The 22,803-nt window shown below is 42.2% G+C and overlaps 1 protein-coding gene across 19 annotated transcripts in view; it reads left to right on the forward strand.

Annotated features, from left to right (window-relative positions):
* CHD2 (chromodomain helicase DNA binding protein 2) overlaps positions 1–22,803 on the forward strand; it is a 94,779-nt gene that overhangs the window by 32,877 nt on the left and 39,099 nt on the right. For 12 of the 19 annotated variants that reach the window (XM_055813112.1, XM_055813100.1, XM_055813096.1 and 9 more), the window contains exons 5-6: positions 5,457–8,641; positions 8,977–9,110. In XM_055813112.1, coding sequence (XP_055669087.1) covers positions 9,049–9,110 — 62 coding nt within the window. In that variant the 5' untranslated portion in view covers positions 5,457–8,641; positions 8,977–9,048. Of the gene's footprint in view, position 1; positions 8,646–8,976; positions 9,111–15,276; positions 18,626–22,803 lie in introns of those variants that run through there. The other 7 variants (XM_055813136.1, XM_055813164.1, XM_055813182.1 and 4 more) reach the window with 4 other exon arrangements.

The raw sequence follows: 22,803 nt of genomic DNA on the forward strand, positions 1-22,803 counted from the left end.
TTGTGTTATTCCTAATAACATTTTCTACTTAGCTTTAAAAAAAAAAAAACCAGCAACACACGTGGCTATAATGTTTAACTTGATGAAGTTTTTGGCTGGATACATCCTGAAGTTCCTTAAAGTGTGTCTGTGAGCACATGTTTCTAGAAGGTTCAGTTAGAAGGGCCACATGATGATTCTTGCTGGGCTCTTTAGGAGAGGAAGCTATACTTGGATGGTGCTCTCAACCTGTCTCACTGGAGAACAGCTTTCATATCTAATTGTAGGTCTTTGATTTTCTGTGATTTGACTCCATATTTCATTTAGAACATTAAGTCATAGATTTAATGCTTGTTCAGAAGGATTTGGTACACAATGTCTGTCTCTACAGAGAAGTACTACACAAAATTTGGATAACAAATGGTGTGTAAGATATAGCAGGAAGAACTTGTCTTACAAGTGTCTAGTGTTGTCCTTTTATGCTTCTGTCAGGATCTGTGAGAGTCTGAGCACATAGGAACTGTTCTATGATTTTTCTGTTTCTGTTCATTTTTGAAGCTTCAGCTTTGCAGAAAATGGTATGTAATGCTGGTAACAGCTTCCTATATTAAACTGCTAGCATATAGACTTTGTTTAGGAATCATTCCTCATGGTGTCAAAATGCAAAATTGGCAGGCTTGAGTAGAAAAATTAATTCAGTTCTGTGCTGGATGAATATGGGGATAGGATTTTCTCCATTTTCCTTATCTAAAAGGAATTTGGTCCTGATGACCTTTTGCTGTCTCTGGCATGTTCTGTAACTCTTGGGAGCTGTCTCTGGAAAGACCCCAAGTCCTTTTGTCTTCCTGTCTGCTTAAAATTCAGACTCCTTTATTTGACATTTTTAATTGGGGCATCCATTGCATTTTGTGTACATGAATTAACTTTTTTTTATTTAGTGGGAAGCTCTGTTCCTGTAGAGCTATGCTTTGGAATAGATGCTTTTCTTTAAAAGAGACAGTTTCTTGGAGACAGTTCTTTCAGTATGACATGCTACCTGATTGAGTAATGCCAGCCTCAGACTGCAGACAGCTTGAGAAAATGTGTTCCAGGATGCAGATATTCTTGTTTCAGTGGATAGATGATAGATAGTGATTTTTAACTGTCTGGTGGCTACGTGTGTTAACGGAGACCTTCAGCAGCCATGCTTACCATGTACAAACTGCTGTCTATGCTGCCTTGGCTGCTAGAAAAGCAGCTTCTCCCTGTTTGTACTCTAAAGTCCCATGCTTTCTTGGGGTCTCTGTCTACTCATGTGATGTAGAAACCAATGTAGAGCTCTTTTGAAAGGAAAAAGGAGTAGTGGGGGTAAGGTGCAAACCTTGCTAGGCCCACAATGTCGTGGCCTTTTTCTGCTTTTAGGTACAGCTCGTTTTGAATCAATTTTATCACTAAGACTACAGCTCTGAAGCAAAACAATAGAATTCACAAACTTTGAGCAATTCAGTTCTTAATGTGTGTACATGTGCTCAGTTTTGATGATCTTTGATTACTGTTTCATCTTCTTCTGCTGTGTTCTGTGAGTTTTATTACTTTTTCTGAAGTCTTAGGCTATTTTTCACACTACAGGTGTGTGTAGAACAGCATATTTCTTGCTATGTTAGAAGTAATTATTACTCCTTCCAGCTGTTCCTCAAAACTCTCCCTATGCTGTCCACTGATGCCTTTTTTCCTCAGTAACCTGCTATAATCTGTAAACATGTGATTTGTGTTCCATTTTTGTATTAATCTGCATCTGTTTCCTACATCTTTCTGTGTACTTTTTTCTGTTTTCTCTCATTGGATTGTAAATTAGTTGTTGTCAGATCTGGTTTCTTGAGCAGGAGCCTGACTTTTCAGTTACAGACCAAGGAATGCTTCCACTTTCCTGTTTTCTAATCCTTACCCGATGTAAAGGGTGAAAGTGAAACTCTTAATTGGCTTAAAGAAACAGTTTTCTTCAAAATGTGTTTGTAAAAACATCCAGATGTATGGATCTTGAAAGATCTAGTATTACTGTCTCTGGTTTTGAAGCACTGATTTTAATTACTTTTTTTTGATAGAAGGGGCAAATATTTGAAAATGGGAGCCTTACTGCAGTTGGCATGCTTTATTATATAAAAATAACATCCACAAAAGAGTGCATAAAGTCACATCTTACTTGAAAATTAATCTCAAAACCTGGCAAACAACCTTTCTTAAGTAAGAATACCTGGTCTTACATGAGTTGTGCTTTTACTCCTGTGCTTGCTGAACATCTGATAGTGGTAAAAGCAGGCTTAGGACTGTCCAGAGTACTTAGTTACTTTTAAAGATGTCTTTTGGTGGACTTAAAGGTGGACTTTTGATGTCGGTAAAGGACAGGTCTGCTTTTCCCTCTGGTGTGAGAGTTACCAGAGACGTGTCTTGGAGAATAAAATCTTGCATTAATGAACTTCGAAGTGTAGAACTTCAGGTTTGGTTGCTCAGAACTTCCATTCTGTCCATTCAGCTCCCTCTGTTGGAGTGAATTTCCCTTTACTAACAGTATGTCATCTCGATTTTTAAGTTTAAGCTTCAGAGCGTGAGAGTTTTTCACTCTGGAAAACTTTGTAGATGTAGTGGTGTTTTAGGCACTTGCACTGATGCATGGGTGTGTTACATGTTACAGGCCTTCAATCTCACACTTCAGGAACACAAGGTTTCAATAGACATGAAATAGCTGAAGCCATGTTTTTGGCCATAAGAGATGTCTTTTATTGCTGTGGTCTCTTAATAGGTAGAGCAACAAATAATTAGAAAAAAACTGAAGAGAAAAATTTTGTAAACTGAAGATGTTTCAAAACTGCTGCCTTAAACCTTTAGGCATGTTTGTGAATTCTGTCTGTTGACATGGAGTGTCAATATGTTACCAGTGATGTGAAGGAAACCTTGAAAGTATTACATGACTATGCAAGCCCCTTAATCGTTATGAGCAAAATACTGTGTTTGGAAACAAATACAGTAAATAGTAGATAATAGAAGTTTGAAAAATGGGATGATGCCTTATTGATTCTACAAAAGGAGCAAAAGGCTCATGTCATTAGCAAAAAAATAGGGTTCTTCAATGGCTACCTGAAGTATGGGATCACTGCATATGTCTTGGTGGAGGAGTATTTTTTTTGCAACATTATTGAAACCTCTTAAGAAAATGTGCCTTAATTCATAAGTAAACAACTGCTGTGAAATCTTTTAAAGCAAATGTAGATTTCACATGAAAAAGTGTACAGATTGCTATTAATATTTTGGCTGTTACTGTAGCATCTTTTTGATGTATGAATAAGTTACAACAAGGATTGTTGTAGCATGTTCTTAATTATAATATATCATCAGTTCCGTTTACTGCTAATTATTTTACAAGGTCAAGAGAAGAGTTTAACATGAATGTGGCAGGATTACTTGCAGAGTTTTGGTACAACCAAATGTAGGTGAACCTAGTAGGGAAACTTGCCCTCAAATTGCTTTTGGCAGATCTCATTAGTGTCTAAGGCAGGAGGCTAACCCAACTGAAAAGGGCCTTTCAAGGTTGACTAATATGTAACTAAATTACATTTTTGAGAGGTGGGGATAGCTGATACCAGTAATTAAATTTCCTTATGTTAAGACCGTTTAAATTATTTTTATACTTATTGTAAGAAGCTTATTTATGGGGTTTCTACTGTGCTCATGTCAGTACTTTGAGTACTTGATTGTGACAATAATTGACAACTCTGTGGTGACTTATTTTTCATGTTTTGGTACCTCAGTCAAGGCATTAGCATTAAAAAAAATACTCAAAGTTTTAATTTGTCTTCAGATGCCTAACTGAATTTGAAATTAGGCTAATGTAACAATTGGAACTAAAAAACCCCCAAAAAACAAAACAACCCCCAAAACTGTTCATTCAGTTTACTATGGGGAAGAAAAAATATGTTTCAAAATATTTCATTCTATCTTAACTGAGGGTGAGTTGAATGCTTGAAACAAAGAACTTCTGCAAACTTGAATGCTCAATTTCTGGTTCTGAAAATGTGATGATCCTGTGGTTGAATACTATTACAACTATGTACATTGCACAGTACAAGGCAAAGTGAATTACCAGATCCTGTGTTCCACTTCTGTGTGCTGCTTCCATTGTATTTAAAACAAGGAAGTCTATAAAGTAATATGGAACAGGACATATGGGCAGTTGTGAAAGTCAGACTGAGGCTTGTTGTACTGGTTCCATTGCTGTTTGCTTTGTTGTAACTGGTTATTTTGAAATGAGAATGGGGAAACTGGAATGAGGAGGCAGAGACCACTAGATGGCTCCACGATTTTTGCTGTACTGTGGGTAATTTCTGCATCATGTGTAAGAATCTGCCCAGGATTACCAGGGGAACAATGTAGAGGTGAAGTTGGGTTTCAGACTAAAATGGGGTTAAAGCTATACACATTCAAAAGAGTAAATTGGCACTGGAGTGCAGATACTCAAAATCATGAAGACATTTAAAAAACCCTTTTTGTATGTTGGTCTCTTCTACACATAGCATTGTTTTAAAATTATGTTCTTAACACTTAATAACTTCCTGTACTTGATTTTTGCATGCTAGGAGAGTAGTAGAGGGGTTTTTTAAGTACATGAGCTTATTTTCTTGGATGATAGTGTAAAGATGGGGACACTTGGTTTGTATTTATCCATGTGGAAGTCATTTGATCACTTTGGCTCGTCACTCACCTGTGGTCTTAGTTGCTGTTACTTGAAGAGTACAGTTGGAATACAGAGCAGGGCTAGTATGGCGGCCTTGCTAAAGACAACTAGTGTAACGTTACCATTTTCATCTGACTTTTGACGTGTCCTTTCCCACCAGTAACTAAACCAGTCATTCTATTTGTTTATAATTGTGTGTTTGCTGTTGCACTGTATGTCTTCCATGAGCTGGGAAACTGGGTTAAGGTGGTGTTCAGTCACTGTCTTTATATAGGAAACCAGTTTTCATGTCTGTTACCTTGGTTTTGATGCATCTATGTCTTTGAAGAAAGGAGCATGGACAGTAGTTAAAAAATTTGGCTTATTATAATGAACATGGTTTTCCACTAAGCAGCGTCAGCTTTAGTAGGTGGGTTAGTCCAATAAAGATGGTTGCCAGAGCAAATATCTCTGATTTCCCACTATTGATTTCTCTAGTGTTTTAACGCTATGCAGAAATTTCAAAAGGAATTTATGGAGCCTGAAAGGGTTCTTGAACTTCTAATACTTCCTCCCCTACTTATTCATAGTTTTGGTTAAAATTTATAATTTTTGACTCTTGAACTGATGATTTGACATTGTCCATGGTAAAAGTAGGTGTTCTGGAATGTGTAATATAGAATGCAGCATCAGTTATATGTTTAAACTATCTTCAGGGTGCAGTACTTGAATGTCTTAGTTTAAAGATATGATCTGTATTCCAACAGCATTTTTCTTTTAATTTTCCATAAAGAATCCAATCACATGAAGAGTGTCAAAAGGAGTCTACGAATGGGACACCAAGATGGCAGTTCCACTGTTGATTGAGAGGTTGAGGAAATGGACTAATGCATGAGTGCTGTGATATGTCTGTCCAAGAAAACGATGTTAAAACATGGACTCTCGTGTTATTAAACCAGAGAAGATCTGGGTTGTGATCATCCTATCAGAATGGACTTTGCACTTGAATTAAGCAGGGGACGGTATCAGTGGCTATCCAATGATGGATCTGTTTGAGGACTGGGTGGCAAAATTTTACTTCGGGGTTGTATGTGCATAACAGGCAAATTCATTTGGTAAGAGATCTGTTGCTACCCCTTTGGAGAAAATGTAATGTTTTTTCAAGTGACTTAATAAAAGGTTTTGGTTTCTTTCACACTTTGTGTTTGTCCTTTCTGGCTGGTATTTTTTTTTTTGTTTTTTTTTTTTTTTTTTTTATTGTGTTGATGCTGAAGTGGGTTATGTTTTTTGGTTGCTGTTAAAGTGAGAAATACTTTAGCTGCTAAGCACTAAAAGGCAAGGTAAAATTTTGCGCTATACTTGATTTAAAATGTGGTTTTCGTTTGCAAATTATGTTCACTTTGCCATGACTTCCAATGAATTTTTATTCGCTGGTTGGTTCACTCAGGTGCTTAATGTTAGGGGTTTTTCAGTACTTGGCCTATTGTGAGGGTACTTCTGCTGAACTTTCTGAAGTTATTTTAAGATGGAATTGATACTGATTGAAGGCTGAGCAAATACGACAATAAAGGAGTGCCTGAGTATTTTGTGTAACTTTTTTAGGTATGCTTGTTTGGATGTATATGGGTACAGAAACTTTTCAACAGATTTCCTGGACAGCATACTTCCTAAATGGTGTATTCGGTCTTAAAATTGTTCCGTACAAGTGTCCAGTCGGCTTCACTGCTATTTAATGTAGACTTAGATGCGTGATCCTGTACCATGTATTTGAAAAGAAAAAATTGAGTTGTTACGGGTACTGCTACAGATGACATGTTAACCTTTACAAATGAATTTTAAAATGGTTCTAATGTTCAAAAATCAATTTCCTTTCAAGTTTCTTGGGGATCAGGTAGTTAAACTGTAGCCATCTTCCTATGTATGTTTCACCTGAAATTTTTGGCTGTCTTTGTTTTATGCTGGAGGGGCAAGATGACAAAGGTGGTACTGATCTAACTTAGCTGTTTTCTCCTAAAAACAAACAAAACCCCATTGTGTGTATTTAACCATGTGGCTTGCCCAGTCTTTGTAAATATCCATTTTTACCATGATGGATTGTTCATACCCGTTTAATCCAGCCATTTTGATGATGCATGCTTGCTGAAGTTTGGTTTTGCCATGTTATATGGTGGAGTTGGGTACTGGGACCAACCTGAAGGGATCCCCGTTCAGATGAGTGGATTTCCTTAGGATTACCCTGGATTGCTTGGAATGGTCTTGCATTGTGTTCAGGTGCAAGGGGTTGTCTGTAAATAATCAGGAAAATGACATTCTTTAAAATGGGCTGTGGCAACAGAGCGTTCCTACCCAAATCCATTGATGTGGGAGGATGATAGGTTGTTGGAGGATGTGCATGGCAAGTGTGTGGAGGAATTTGAAGGGGACTATCTTGGACCTACTGGTAGAAGCCAGTGTTGTCAGGCTGTTGGGATGCTGTGCCATGGGTGTTCATAGAAACCCAAACTAGCCTGGTACCCCTTTCCCCCCGCAGTGGTCCCCCAATGTCCGATTTCACTGTCTTGTTGTGTTGCTTACGAATACGCAAGATGTCCTTGCGCTTCAAGGTGTCTGTTGCTTGTGGGAAGACAACGGGTAGTCAGAATACTAGGCTAGGGGATCCTTGGGTCTCCTCCGTTTCCTCTCTGATGCATCGTCTCCACACTAGGATATTGTATTTGAGATACTGCTTGATTTCCAGTTCTACAGCTCGGCTATTGTACGGCTTTAAAATTAATTTGTTGTGTTAAAATCTCTTAATGCCCATTAATGGGTTAAGAAAGTGAAGTAGAAATAACCCTTTTAATAGAGTCAGCCTTGTTTTGCAGTAGTGCCTTCACATAACTGATGGAAATTGTGTAGCTGTTGGATTTTTGTTGTTGGGGAGAACCAGCAGGGAGGCGCTGTTGAGCTGGCGGGTGTTACCAGTGATGCAGGGCTTGCTTAGGAGCGGGTGACGCTTCTGTCCCAAGCTTTAAGCGCAAGTGTTGGGTGACGAATGGAAGAGCTATTGTCTGGGGATACTGCCACTGAACTGAAAAAAAGCTACCCCTTGGGTGGGGTGACCCCCAAGGTGGGTTGCTGCTGGCTGCATGGCTGGCAGCTCCACTTCCATTCTTTCAAAATGGCTTGTAACAGCACCACTTCCTGTCCAGGGAGGAAGTAATTTTAGCCCAGGCACTGGAATATTTAGCAAATCTTTAAAACAAAAGGCACAAATTCCATTTCTTTCTGGTTTCAAAAGGGTGCCTGAGCCACATGGGGTTAAGGTGCCCCTTCAGCTGGGGTAGTTGGAAGAAGTCAGGGCTGTGGGGGTAGCAGGCACCCTTTAGGTGGAGGCTATCTCTTTTTTTGGTAGAAATGAAGGGGTGGGTCTATGGTACATCACCTGAGTTGTGGGGTAAATGTAGAGAGTGTCAATCAAAGGCAGAGCTCAGAGCTGGGAAGGAGCTCTAGATGGCGGCTGTGCCTTAGAGAGAGCGCGCTCAGCTCCGTGCCTTCCCCAACACTTTACGCAACTTTCCCTAACTTTCGGGCAGCCTCAGGGGGCCCCCACAGCCCCTTGCCTCTCCTAGGCACTAATCGGGGGCCGAGCGGACCTTTTTCGGGCAGAAAAGCAGCTTTTGAGGGCTCCCTTTTCGTGCCTTGCTGGAAAGAAGAAGCCGTGGAGAGAGCCCAGGTCGTTGTTTTTCCAGCTTAGAAGCCATGGCGTACCTCCATTTTTGTGCGCTCTCCTAATGAGCTTTTTCCCCCGGACATTTTTGTACTAATTACCGCTTCTTTTGCTTTATCAGCAGCATATTTTTGGGATTAGAATATATATTTTTTTTCATTCTCTGAAATTCGTATTTTATCGTTATAACTCTAAATATTTTGGATCTAATGTTTTTCCACTACCCGAAACTAATATCGACTTGGTCCTGGTGGCGGTGCATGGATCAGGTAGGTGAGCAATTAATAATAATAATTTTTAGATTTCTGCTGTTTTAAATACTTAGATTTTCGACCGATTTGAGCTGTATTGGGATGACGCAATAAGATACAGAGATTATTTGCATCCAGTGTTACTTTGGGAAAGTTTGCAGGATGCTCCTCTACTGTGTTTATTCTCGGATTTTTCTTCTAAAAACGATTATTTGTTTTAAATCTCCGTTTTGCCGTGTTGATCAGTGTTGTGTATTGTTATAACAATATCATTGCAGCGTCAGGACTTTGTTCCTGATAATGAAAGCCAGTGAAACGAGCTGGGACCTTACCTTTCTTTCAACTTTTGACAGTAAATACCTGGGCACAGGACTTCAAAGCAAACAGACACCCCTGACCCCCTCTTAATATTTAAGAATAAAAAGATGATGAGAAATAAGGACAAAAGCCAAGGAGAGGAGGGTTCAGTCCACAGCAATGCATCGAGGTATGACCTATCAACTTTCTTTTTTTTTTTTTTTTTGTAAAACCTGTGAATACACTGTTTACTTTGACAGCCTTGGATTACTGTCAGTGCTTAATACAAAACATTTTACTGATTTTGCTTCCTTTTTAAGGAATGACCTTGAGATTGTTAGCATGCCACACCCTAATTTTTTTTGGTAGCAATTTCTGAAAGTTGTGTTGTGACTTAAGGGCCCATGTCAGAGTCAAAAGGTACTGTACCTTTATTCAGGGGAGCCCTTTCCTCTGTATTATGTTTTTCCAGCTTTTGAATTTCAGTTTTTAGGTTTTTTGTGCTGTGAAAAATGACCTTGTCGGTTTAGCCATTGCTGCATTGCACCATTTTACATACAAGGCAAATTTTTCTTTGAAGAATCTCAGAAGTCTAAACTTTAACTGAGGGCCATACAGAAGCCTGGTGTAGTAGTAAATTATAGTAAATAGACACAAGAAAAAGTTACATGAATGAAAAAAAGCTCATTTTAAAATATAAACTGAAAAATGCCTGTTTGTCTGATACCCCTTACTTCAAATTTTATTTGAGCTTGTAGAACTTTTGATACTGTTTAGGTATTTTAGAATATTTTTATACAATTTAACCAGACTTTCTCCTGCTGGGGATAGCATTTTGTATCATAAAATATACACTGGTACTGTTAACAAGAGGCTCCAAATGCTTTGCTTGTTTGTTTAATGTATTTTTGCTCAGAGTGTTTTTATTTACTTTTGTTGAGTAATGAGATTCTTTACAGATTTTTATAAACTTAATCTTGATGTGGAAAAAATGCAAAATACTGGAAATGTTTGTTTGCTGGGAATGCAGAAGTATAATTACTGGATTGCTCATTTTGTATTTAAAGGGTCGGCTTTTTCAGAAATTGGAAATTAAACTATATGCATTTTTTTCCTAGTTTGTAAATACAGTTGAGTTTTGCATTTTGTTAATTTTAATTGAATTGTGGCCTGTTTATTTTTCTCTGGTGTTGTCTTCAGTAATTTTTAACCAACATTAATAAAAAAGAATTCTGAACTGCCTGTTGTATCACATGTGCTCTGTGTGATGTTTGCAGGTGTTTGAGTAGTATTCTTGATGTCCAGTATTTAACCTTCCTTAAACACACAAACATGAAATACCGTGGGAGTATATATCTATTATCAAATTACTGTACCCTTCTAGTATAAACGTGGATGGTATTCTGGATGTATTAAAATTGCAGTCAAATTTTAAATCCTAAAATGGATATGGGTAAGTTTGTTTAATTTGAAATTATTATTAACTAAATTAGCCTCAGGGACTGTTGGAGCATTACATATAGCACCTGTACAGAGCTTTTATAATGCAGGTTTAAAAACACATCAGCCTTTCAAACAGTGTTACCTTTACTGTAAATACGACACACAAAATATTGCTGGAAAAGCCAGGCTTTTTTTAGAAATTACTTACGAGTTCTCTTACTTAAATCTTCATGCTTTTTTTTGAAGTGCACATTATCAGCAAGAGCAATAATGGGTATAATTTGTTCAGGAAATCTAAATTAAGGTATTTTATTGGTGTTAGAAATATCATGCTAAACAGGAGGTGTAATTGGAGACATCTAGCAGTAGTTCCAGAGAAAGAAGACCTTTGGGGTTTTTGTCCTTAGCAGTATTAACATATGCATGGTGTGTCTTTATGTGTGCTTTTGGTGTTTTGGTTGAAAGATTTTGTGGTAATTGATCAATTTACATGTAGCACCTGTTGTGTGAGATCACCCTTTTCCCCCTTTACAATTTTTTTTTTCTCAAAATAAACTTGCTGTGGGTAATGTCCACTCACCTGAAGTGTGGCAACAACTGAGCACAGGATATTTGTAAGTGAACCCCATCGAGCTTATTTCTGAGCTGTGAGTCAGCTGAATGTCATAAAATGGGCTTTACTTCCTGAGGTTGACTTGAAGTTGTAGGGGAAATGATTTCTAGGAAGTAAAGCCACCACTTTGCTGTGCTTTAGCCCAGAAATGCATTGATGTCTGCATTTCACGTGCTGCTGGCCAGCTTTCTCCCCAGTTGTGAGACCAGCTCAGCATCTGTGGAAATACATGAAGTCCTGTTAGATAAATCCCTGTTTGGAGGCCTGGGTGATGGCGATGGGTGGAAAAGGTAGATATGGTTGGTGCCATTCACCTGGGCAGGAGAAGTGAAAATGCAGGACTAGAAAAAGGTGTTAAAGCAGAAGAAAATACAATTCCTGTGTACCACCTTAGTGTCCTAACTGGGGAGTATGTTTGCAATTGACTACCTCTCCAGTCCTAAGGAAATGCAAAGGCATGTGCTGAATAAGAATACCTGAGAGTTGTCCCAAAATAGGTGATTCCTCCTGGGGAGGGTAATGGTGTTAACTCTTTGCAGTTTGTAAGGTGAGGGGTGTAACTTGGTGCCTTTCTAGCCAAACAGCCAACACCTGTCCTTTGTATATTGACAGTAAATCTTTCCAAACTTGAAGCTGATTGATTTTTGTGCAACTTTCTCCACCTAGGAAAAAAGTTGGTATGCTGCGTTTACTAATAACCACCACCTGTGTACCTGGGACTTGCATTAAATAATTGAACAAAATCCTGGTGTGTTTTCTAGCATCTTCTGTGCTGCATTTCTGAAAGGCAGGTGGTGTGAGAGGGTACATCCCTGGTGCAACCCTAATGTGAACTTCAGAGGTGAGAGGTAGGCTGGGGGTCCCCCTGAAGTCCAGGAGTGAGTTTTGTAGGGGATAGTAAGTAACACGCAGTGGATACGTTGTTCTTCCAGTTTCCCCTGGCCTGAATCTGTTGCAGTTGCTCTTGCACCTCTTAAATAACACCGGTGTGGGAACGGTTTCTGCTACAGAAGCAGCAGGGCTGAAGAAACCCTTGTGTCTGTATCCAGCTTTTGGCGTCTCTAGCACTAAAACATCATTTTGGGGGAGAGGGAAAAAATAAAGGTTGTGGTGGGTTAGATCTCAGCCCGTCTTCTGTTCAGAGAGCTGGAGGGCTGAGGTCTGAAATGGTGGCTTTTTTGCTCGGCAGCCACCTTACAGAGGCAGAGTGCTCTGCGGTGTGTGCTGCAGCCTTTGCAGAGCAGAACACCCTCGTTTGACGTGGCAGCCATTTTATGAAGATGTAGTTACATGCGAAAGAGGATTTGGAGGGGGGGGAGGAGGGAAATGAAGATGTTAAATAAAAATTGCCCTCCCTGGCCGCCGATGAAAGCGGAGGGCATCCCTTTCTTGTTTCGCTGGCGCTGGGGGAGCCCCGATTCCCTGTGAAAGGAGAGGGGAAGGCTGCACCGCCTGGCATTTTGGTGCGGGTCCAGTTCAGTCACAAAATGGCTGTTCCTTTGTGCCGCATAGCTGACAGACATACTGCATTGCACTGTGTGTACTCTAAAAACAGCAGGAAGTTGCTGGTGGGGAGTTCAAAGGCCATCTTGTGCTCGCTGGGGACGGCGATTGGCTGCGCTCGCTTGGTAACAGGCGGCTGGTGCGGAGGCAGAGCCCTGCCTGCGCGTGATGGCTGCGCACGCCGCACGGCCTCTCCCACGCCTGCCCCAGACACTGGACTGGGCTGCACTGGGCTGCGCTGGGCTGCACTGGGAGCGTGGCCGTGGAGCGCGCGGCCGCTGCTGCCTTCCCTCGCTTCGTCTCATCTGGCAGGCGCTGGCTTTTATTTTATTATTTTTTTTTAATAGTGCGGGCTATTTTGAGAACCAAGTGACTTGAAAAGGAACAGGGTTATTTTTGGTGTGGCGCTTTTTCTTTTTTTAAACTTCAAAAGGAATTGCAGAATATCATAGTATTCCTGGAACATCTGGCTTTTTTTTTTATAGCGTTACGGCTTTCAGCATTCTTAAATCACTAAAACTCACTCTTGCTTTCAGCGTGCGTTTTGCAACTCATTTTCTTTGAGCCGAGTGGAACGTTAAACACATTTATTAAAATGCTGCTAACCGGGTTTCAACTTTCCGTCCGGGCTGAGGGGTTACTTTTTAGCTGTTGCAACCATCCTGTATGCACTGAGTCTTTCAGTTTCATTTGCACTGCTGGCTTCTCTAACAAGGATTTTTTATTTCCTCCTTTTTAAGCTTTAACCCCTTCTGAAACTGGAGGCTTTTTTGAAAAGGGAAAATGCTTGATCAGTGCAGAGCATGAAAGGAATAATGTGCAAGGAATTCAGATGAATAATGATGTAATGTGTGCAGCACAAAGGAGATTGTTCTTGGTTTGCTTTGTTACTTCTGTTTCACATTACCCTCTCGAAGGAAATGTCTCTTCTAATTACGAATACACAATTCTGAGACTTTCAACTTCTCTGTTTCCTGTTTAGTGATTGCTGCCAGGAACGGATACGATACATACAGTGCTATAAAAAGGGCTCACTAACTGCAAGAAGCTACATTTAGCTGAAATTTATTATCTTCTGGATTTTTCTTTTTAGGCATCTTAAGCTAATTAGTCAAATTTTACATATTCTTCAAATGCATGACTTTTGCTGAATAAAAATGGGAAAATAGGAATAAAGAGCTCACCTGGGTAATCCTGTAACCCTGCAAAAATGCTTCCGTGGCACGCAGTGTGTGCTGCTGCCGGGGCATTGCTATCCTTGCATACACGTGTGTGCACGCATGCTCCCACACCACTCCTGCCTACATTTATTTGTGCCTTAGCCAAGAGAAGTTGATGTGGCTGAGTTTGTAGATTAGAGTCTGTTCCGCTTTCTGTTGGGTTGATGTTTCACCTGCTGTACTTTGAGGGCAACAGTTGCCCTTATCTGCACCTTCCCCCATTTCCTACATGAGCTGAAGCTGAACTCTCCCATGGCTCACGGAGAAAAATCTGTTGCAGTGCCACAGGGTCATACCCCGACCGCTTGTAAGGGATGGCACTTCTGAGAACACAGGATCTCACCCCTGCATCTTGGGAGCAGTGTGTCTGCCCCCATTTGGGCTACAACAACCGCACTTCATTTGCATTAAAACAAGCATTTCCACTGTTAACTTAAGAGTTTTGAGCAGCCCCTGAGGGAGGACTGGGAAGGTGGTGACGTTTGGTTGTAATTTCTCCAACTCGGCATAGGGAGAAACCAGGTCCCATCTTTGTTTTCATGTTGCACTCCTTGTCTCAGAAAGCTGTTCCTATCATCAGCAGGTTACTGAGTTGCTAAACCTGTCTCTGAGGAATTTTTATACTGGCAGGCCTCTATTCAGGCTTATCTCTCCTAGTTTTAAGGAGCAGATGAGGGTACCAGTTGGCAGATCCAGTGAGATTAGCCACGGGGTTAAGGACCTGGGCCTGTGAACAGGAGTGTAGGGACTGAACTGAAGCTTCTGATGCCATGGCCTTGCTTCTTTTGAACTCAAGACAGTTAAAATCTACTTTGGGTGGGTCTGCATCTCCTGATACATAACCTGGAGGTGTATATATATCCACTGTACCTTGTTCCACGTTGCAGACAACAGTTCCAGCAGGAATTGCAATGTTGTTAAATTAGGCTGCTAAGATCTGAAGATGGAGAAGTATTTCTAAATCTCCAGTTTTCCCTAGCTGAAATCCAGCTCGGGAAGCTGGTGATAATGGATGGGGGAAGATCCTGTTCTGCATTATTCCCCCTCCTCAAGGAAAATAAATAAAACCACCACCACTGGTGGGAGGGGATGGCCTGGATTACCATAATTATACACAAGCAGCCTTCTAGCAAAGGATGTACTGTTCTACTGACATGGTTTTATGTAAATTTTTCTGATGTGTTTTCATTAAAAGATGAGTGCTGAAGTGCCATTTGAAGATGCTTTTTCAACAGGTGGTGGTGGTGTGCTTGTAAAGTCTGCCTTTCTGTCCTGTAAAGCATCCTTGAAACGAAAACGAAAAAGCCTAGATGAAAAATTCACACCTAGTGACTTGCAGTAAAGTTTTTATAAGCCTGTCACGCTGTTAATGCCTTCTTTTCTTGGAGCAGGGAATGTCTTTTGGATATAATAAGCAAGACGTTGATGAGTCTTTCCAAATGTGCAGTAGCTTTTACTACATCGCCACTTGTGCAGCAGTGCTGCTGCATTACAATTCTCAATATAAAGCTTGCTTTATATTTACCTGTGGGCTGAGATCGTCTATGCTGCAGTATATATGTTTTCTTGGCCTTGACTTCTAAGGTTAAAAAAAAAAAAAAAAAGTTTGAAACGGTGATCTCGGATTCCCTGCTGGTATTGTGCTGGTTTCGTCTTTGGCAGGGCTTCTGTGGAGTGTGTTGGCCAAGCACCCGGTGCTTCACGGACAGGATGCTGAACACTTCATTGCTCATGAACCTTTACCCTGGCTGTGAACAAGTGTGTTGCAATGTCAAGAATCCACTGACTCCAGAACACTTCACTCCTTAGGAAAAAGTTATGTTGTACCTATTTGTGTTTCTTGCAAGTTTTATTGCTAGGTATAGATGACTTAATAGAATTGCTAATAGATTAATTATAGGAGTCATTTGCATCTCTTTCATGGGGAGGAACCTCTGCTCTTAACTACAGAGTTGTGACCAGTTGAGAGCTTTGAATGCCTTGTGCTGTCGGTAAAATGGAGTCTTAACTATGGCCCCTAAATTTTTTGGCTAAAACCAGCCTTTAGCAACAGTCACTTGAAATAAAACCCTCAAGCCAGGTCAGGCTCCCCTCTTCTGAACTGCAGGTCGTCTGGAACCAGAAACGAATGTGTGCACCTTCGTGTTCTTGTTAATGATTCTGGGTCCTAAGTGTCCATATTACTGCATTTTTTTAATGTTAGGACCTAAAGGAACCTTGGAAACGTTAAGGGAGAAAAAAACAATTGCCTCTTCTGTACTAATTTAAACCAAAATTGTGTGTGTGAACCCTAGCCCTTCCCCCGCTGCATCTAACATCTCCTTTACAAAAGGTCGGATGCTGCCTGTGGCCGGAGTTCCCTTTGTGCTGCCATGGAGCTTTAGTTGGGCTGTCCCCTGCTGTGACAAAGCAGAAGCTGTGGCTGGAATGGCAGAGGGGCACAAGGAGTTAACTGCCACCACTGTCTTGGCCTTAGGGGAAGGTGTGTGCCCCTGGGCTCCTTTCACTTCGAACTTTGGTGGTGGGTGCTGCCAGGAGCCAGCCTGCGCCCTCCCACAAGTGGTGGATGTGGAGCTGAAACGCTTGGCTGCTTCTTTGGGAGGGAAAGACCGGCCCTTTTCAGAAGTCTGGGAACGGCCGTTGTCCTTTCCTTTCTGTGCAGGGAAGGAAAAGGATGCTGCCTTTGGAGGTTCTCAATGGTGCTCCTTAATCAAGCAGACAGGTTTTGACTCCTTTTGTCCCCGTGCTGGTTTTTTTTCTTTTTCTTTTTTTTCTTTTCCCACTAAACATCCCAAGCATTTTCAGCCTCTGGCTCATAGATCAGAGAGTGAGCGAGCCAGCTCTCCCAGTCATGAATGAACTGCTCGTTTTGCTTGCTTATGCAAGCATAATGTGGTGTCTTTGTAGTGGAGGGAAAAAAAAACACCCCGCTTTTGGAAAATACTTGTCATTCATGATAGCTCGATGTGCTTTACAGGGAGCTGCAGCAGAGCAGCAAAGGTGGTATTTAGCTGGCAGTGTGCTCAGGATTGGCTTGCCTCTGGCATTTGGGAGTCCTGTGCTGGGGCAAGGAGTGGTGGCCAGAATGGGCTGGAAATCCCACAGCCCAATTCAGATGGTTATTTGGCTAGGATACCTGCCGAGTGCATAATCCCTGACTGTTACAGTTAGCACCATGGCCCTATTGTGCCTCTTGATGTGTAAATGTAATTAACACCCAGTCTCTGCAAGCAGAGATTGTAGTCAGGTGTGGAAGGAATATGTGCTCTCTATGGTAGTTCTTCTCACTTGCCTATTTAAGAAAAAAAATTGCAGGTCACAGATGAGTTTGGGGAAATATTTTTCTGGTTTTTTGAAGGACACATTGGTTATCTGGAAAGGGCAAGCCTGTAACCTTAGGAGCGTTTGTTGTGCCCCTTGAAAGCCTGCCCAGAGTTGGCCAAATTATATTGTGAGTATTCAAAGTTGTTTGCGTTTACTATCTTCTAGTTTAAATTCCTGCTTTGAGACAGATCACCGCTAGAAATACATACCATGCGTGGGTACAAATAGTAGAGTAGCAGGAATATTTTTCTTCCCTCCCTTCCCCTGTTTCCACTTTTGCCTGCAGGAAAAATAAGTTGTGAAAAACTCTTTGACTGACCCTTCCAAATGCTTATCACTCAGAGAATCTTTGCCTTGGGAGACAGGCAAGCACCAATCGCTTTTTTAAATAACTTTCAGAATAAAGGGAATTAAAAATGCTAGGAATTAATTTATCTTCGGTACCACAATCTGAGTGTCATTGACTTGGCTCTCCTACGAACTCTGTGTACTGTATATATGGCCTTGGCTACGCTTAGAGCGCTTGCTCATGTTTTTTCCCAAGGCAAGAGATGGATCACATGAACTGTTCTCAGTCCTCTGTGGTCCACATATTATCCCCTCTGTCAAATGTGATCCCCTCTTCAGGTGATCTATAGCCAGAATCAGTTTTGTTTCCTTCCCATGCTTGTTTGGCCTAGAGTTGATATGTAATGTGGTTTGGTGCTTGTTTTACAACTACTGTACAACCTGAGTGCATGCATCAACGTTAACTGTTGGTGCTCATTTGCAATATATGTAGAAATTTTATACATGTATATATATAATAAGGAACGTTACATTTATAGATCAGATATTCAAAGGAAATGTTTAACGGCAACATGGTATCCAGCTGAGATGGTCCGTTAACGGCTTCTGTGGTTTGCCACCATCCCTTTATGCGTACAAAAGTTTGTACGTAGTTTGCTTTAAGAAGACACATCTGTTTAAATAGTTTTAAATTGGTGGCCTGCCCTGGCTTTGGTGGTGTGTTGTTTTGGAGTAAATCTTGGGCCACTACCACTGGTGGACAGGTGAGGCTGGCAGCCATTGCTGAAGAGCTGTGGGGGCTGAAAAGCCTCTTTCACTGGTAGAACTGGGTCTGACCGGTAGGTATGGTCTGGAGAAGACATCCCGCTCATTCGAGAGTTGCAGCTTGGCTGCTATTGGTCAGTGGTGACCAATGGCAGCGGGTCAGGTGGGCTGACCTTAGAGTTCCATCAGGTGATGTCACCAGCCTGTTGCCATGGCATTGGAATGTTTGGGTCGCCGGCGGGCAGTTGGCTTCCAACTGCCACGGAGAGAGGTTGAGCGCCCGCAGGTGGCCAGGCCCAGCAGTTGGCTTGCTGCTGCCCCAGCACTGGGGTCTTGCGCGCACCTTTTCTCCTCCGCAACTCACCTGCGCTGCCAGCTGTGATACGCTTCCACAGGCTTTGGTTCCTGTAGCCTGGCTGGCGATTTTACTTGCTAAGCCAGCAGAAGCGTGTTTTGCTCTTTCTCTGGATTAGTCTTCTGACGTGTCAGCATGTTCAAACATCTCATTGAGGAGTCCATCAGCCCAACCTATGCTGGCCTATGGACAAAGTGAGTACTGGGAAGATGGGGGAGGATGGGGGGGGAGGAGAGGGACTGTCTCGCAGCTGCCTGCCTTTGGCCTTACAGTGGCAGCAAGCCAAGATGTGGATGGACGTCTGGGTGTCAGTTATCCACAGGACACGTGAAGCTGTGTCCAACAACACGTACGGGTTAAGCTTGTGTTTGCTTATTTTTTAAAATTTATTTTATTATTATTATATTGTGGGTAACAATAAACTTGGTTTCTGGTATTACCTAGTCTCTGATATTATCCAGCCTTGGGAGTTTGTGCCGAGGACCTTGTCAAGCCTGCATGGCTTGGTTTCAGTGGTGCTGAGGCCTTGCTGAGCTTGTGAAGCCCAATAGAACATTGCTGTTTGGATTCAAACTTGTTTGCATTTGAAATGTTACAACAGTTCTTACAGCTAGGAGGAGTTTGGCTTGTAGGAGGATCTTGGGTCATTAATCCTCCTTTATCCCCTGGGCTGAATTCAAGTCATGTCCATCAAAAGCCAAATTTTAAAAGTCCGGGCAAAGAGGTGCCCGTTAGAGCCATTTCCTTGTCAGCTCTTGGTTGCAGCAATGCATATTGGGTAATTTTTTCAGCTCGTCTTCCACCTTCTGGAAACATCTACTGTTTGTACTTGTTGAGAACTTACAAAATGTTTTGTTGCTTTTAGCCAGGGGTCCTCAAACTTTTTAAAGAGGGGGCGGCGCGCGGGTGAAGTGGCAGGCAGTCAACTGCTGCTGCTTGGTTTCCCCCCCCCCCAAACCCCCAGCGGGGGGGGGGGGGGTCTGTAAATACCGGGGGCCGGATTGAGGACCCTGGGGGGCCGTATCTGGCCCGTGGGCTGTAGTTTGAGGACCCCTGCTCTTAGAAAAGATGGTCCCCTATAAAATGAAGTTGTATGTGAAATATTAAACTCTAAGGCTGGAGGCTTCAGGCACGTTGTAATTGCCTTGTAAACTTAGATGCCTGATTGTAAAGGGTCTTATCAGTGCTGTTCAGCTACTTACTTCTTGGAAGGAACATGTCCTTCTTGGTAAGGGATGATTTGGTTTTCTTCCCCCTCAAGTCAGGAGCAGGCTCTTAATTAAAATGGAGTTATAGCCTGAAGTATTTCTTAGAAACCAGTTAGATGTATTTGGCTGAGTCTTGGCAGATCTCAATTTTTATAGGAGTTTCTCACTTTAAAGGAGTTACCAATGGTGCAGCTGTAGCTTTCTTGATGTTCACAAGTGTTTCTGTGCTGAATTTGGAGGAGTGTGGACTGGTTGAATCATGATTTTTGTGAGAATTAATTATAGGTTATCTCCGCTTACAGTTGAGTTGAAAGTGGGTCTCGTTTGGTTTTTAACTTAGGGGCATTAAAGCAGGGCATATTCTAAAAACAGTTTCTGAAAAGAGGACTTAAATCTCATATATGTACCGTGTAAGGCCTGACTTGACATATAATGTTGCTAGTCCTTTATACTCTGTTGGCAGGCGGATATGCTGCCTGATCGTTGGTGTGATAGTTAGAAAGGATTATTTTATGGAATTAGCCTTTTCAGTTCTCTTATTTGATTGTATCAAGGTAGAAACAAAGACAAGCACATACCCTTTTGCCTTGATAACAGGCTGTTCGTTAAAAAAGAATTACTTGCAACAGCCTTCAAAAGGACATACGTCGTCTCATCTATATTTCTTATTAGGGCAAGCGCACACATACCTGTGTGTGCAGACGTGTGTGTCATCTGTCTGTCACTGGAGAAGTCCTCTTTTCAGACGATACAGTTCATATCTTGGAAAAAAAGAATTAAAAGTGTCCAGATAATGTGGATAAAGCACATGAATCATGGCTATAGATGTGCAGAAAGGCTGTGTCCCTGTGTCCTTGAAATAAAGCTTAGGGCCTTGAGAAGCAAAGAGCTCGGGAGTGGGAGGAGGCCAGTAATTATTGTTCTGCCTTTAAACAAATACTGCCAAAGCTGCCTGCCCTCAGTCTAGCCTGGGTGGTTAGAATTTCTTCCAGCTATTGCTAGTAAATCTGATTGAAGAAAAGTGTCTTCTTTTATGTGTTCCCGTGGAACATGGGACACCAACGTGACTCAAACAGAGCCTGATGTTGCCAGTTTGTGCTGTGACACTAGCAGTTTGGATGAGTTCAGGTCTCATTCTTCTGTGGAGGCTGAGTCTCCGTCTCCACAGGAGGCTCTGTGGGACTGGGTCCTGCCAGGCCCTGCCTGTGGAAACCGGCTGTCCCTAGAGCTGCAGGAGCATCCTTTCCCTAAGTGTTATGGCAGCGCTTCCTAATAAAATTCCCATGGTTTTCTTGGGGGAGAAAAAAAACAAACAACCAAGCAACCCAAAAAAACCCACCCACCCTGGAACTCTGAAAATTCTCCAGCGGGGAAGTGTCATCACTTGCTCTGAGTAGCCTCGGTTGCAAAGCGATGTGTTTGAGTGGGCCGTTGGTAGCAGATGTCAGCAGGTCTGTGAACGTGCTTGACGAGAAGCTGCACGGAAGCTGCAGGGTGGTGGGCGAGTGGGGAGAGAGACGGTGGACGGTGCTGGCAGGGTGCAGCGGGAGAGCACAGCGATGGAGGGCTGCAGGGGAGAAGAGGGGGCTGAATGCTGCAGAAAACATCGAGGAAGGGCCAGGCAGCAGCAGGCTGTAGCGAGATGGCTGGGCCTTTGGTTATCGCAGACAGGGAGTGGGACAGGCAGGAGCGACCGGCCGGCCTGGAACAGTGGTAGTTCAGCTTGATTTTCCAACCCTGCTAGGACGAAATGCCACGATACCCCCGTCTCCTTTGAAGCCAAGCTGGGCTAATGAAACCAGCAGCCACCAGTGACAGCTCGCCCTCTGCGCCTTGCTGGAAAAAGGCTCTGTTTCTGTTACTTCAGCCTTAGAAATTTTCGCTCGCAACTGTTTCTTTTTTTCCCTGGAAAAAAAAAAAAAAAAAAAAAAAAAAGGCTGTGCCTCTTCCATTTTAGGAGTTTGCCAAGAGGCCCAGAGCTGCAGCCACCACTGCAACGAAACCGCAAGATGGTGGAAGAGGGAGGGTTGTAAAATGGCGGCCGGGAGCCGGGCTGCGGCCCCGCGCGGGGATTGGTGGAGCCGGTTCCCGCCGCGCTCGGCTGCTGCCCTCTGCCCGCTCCCGCCGACACGGCAGCCGGGAGCCGCTGCTGCCCGAGCGCGTAGATACTTTTAAGAATTCTTTTCCGAGAGCGGAAGACTTACTTCCGTGGTGTAAATTAGCCCTATTTGCATGGGGGTGTACCAGCGAATAGGAGCTGAATCAAAAATCCCGTCTCTGTAGCGTGCGTTGATCTCTATAGAGATGTATGCAATTGTACATGAGCTTTTGCTTTTTTGTCTATTATTTTTTTTTTGGACTGGGAAATCTGAGCCTTTGACGCAGCTCTTTACTTTTGTAGTTTTGTACAAAAGGAGAAAAATAAAAAAAATAATCTGGTTTTCCTCTGCAGAGTTTTCCTGACTCTTTCTTTCTTGACGTTACATTTGCAGTATGCCCTTAAATATTATGAAAGCGTTTCGCTGGACATCAAGAGCTGACTTGGAAAGAGATGCTCCTTGTTCTAAAAGTTTGTAGCATTGTTATTGCCGCGCTGCGTTTTGGTTTGCGAAGCGTGGGATTTGTAATAATACCTTACTAGCATGTATGGTATATGCTGTAATGAGTTTTAAATTTTCTTTAATTGGATTTTAAATGAAAAAGAGGTGTTGGAGTGATTGGACAAAGGTATTTGAGTATACTGACCACCTAAAATAGTCCGGCCTCTCATTGTTTTGTTGAGGTGCCTGCATTTAAGTGAATATTCTGTACATAAACCTATTTTAACGTAAAGGGGGGGAAGGTGAATTCACCTATTTGATGTTCTGCTTTCCTGTTATTGGCTACTTGAGAGATGCAGCCTGCACAGCATTGGTGTAACCCTTTAAACAGGACCTGCCTCAGCCGCATAGATATGCCTGTATAAGCTCCTTACTGCTGCTTTGTTGCTGAATTTATTATTTTTAGAAGAAACATGGTATTTACTATAATAAATAGTATTATGCATACGATATTTGGTGCTGGCCTCTTTCAGAAATTGAATGTTGGATTTTTGAATGGCTGGCCATACTAGGATGTAGCGGAGCGGCATGCTGGAACAGCTGCTTATCTTTAATACAGCAGGA

This window comes from Falco peregrinus, chromosome 1, assembly GCF_023634155.1.
Source record: "Falco peregrinus isolate bFalPer1 chromosome 1, bFalPer1.pri, whole genome shotgun sequence".
In the NCBI taxonomy this organism is placed as follows: Eukaryota; Metazoa; Chordata; class Aves; order Falconiformes; family Falconidae; genus Falco; species Falco peregrinus.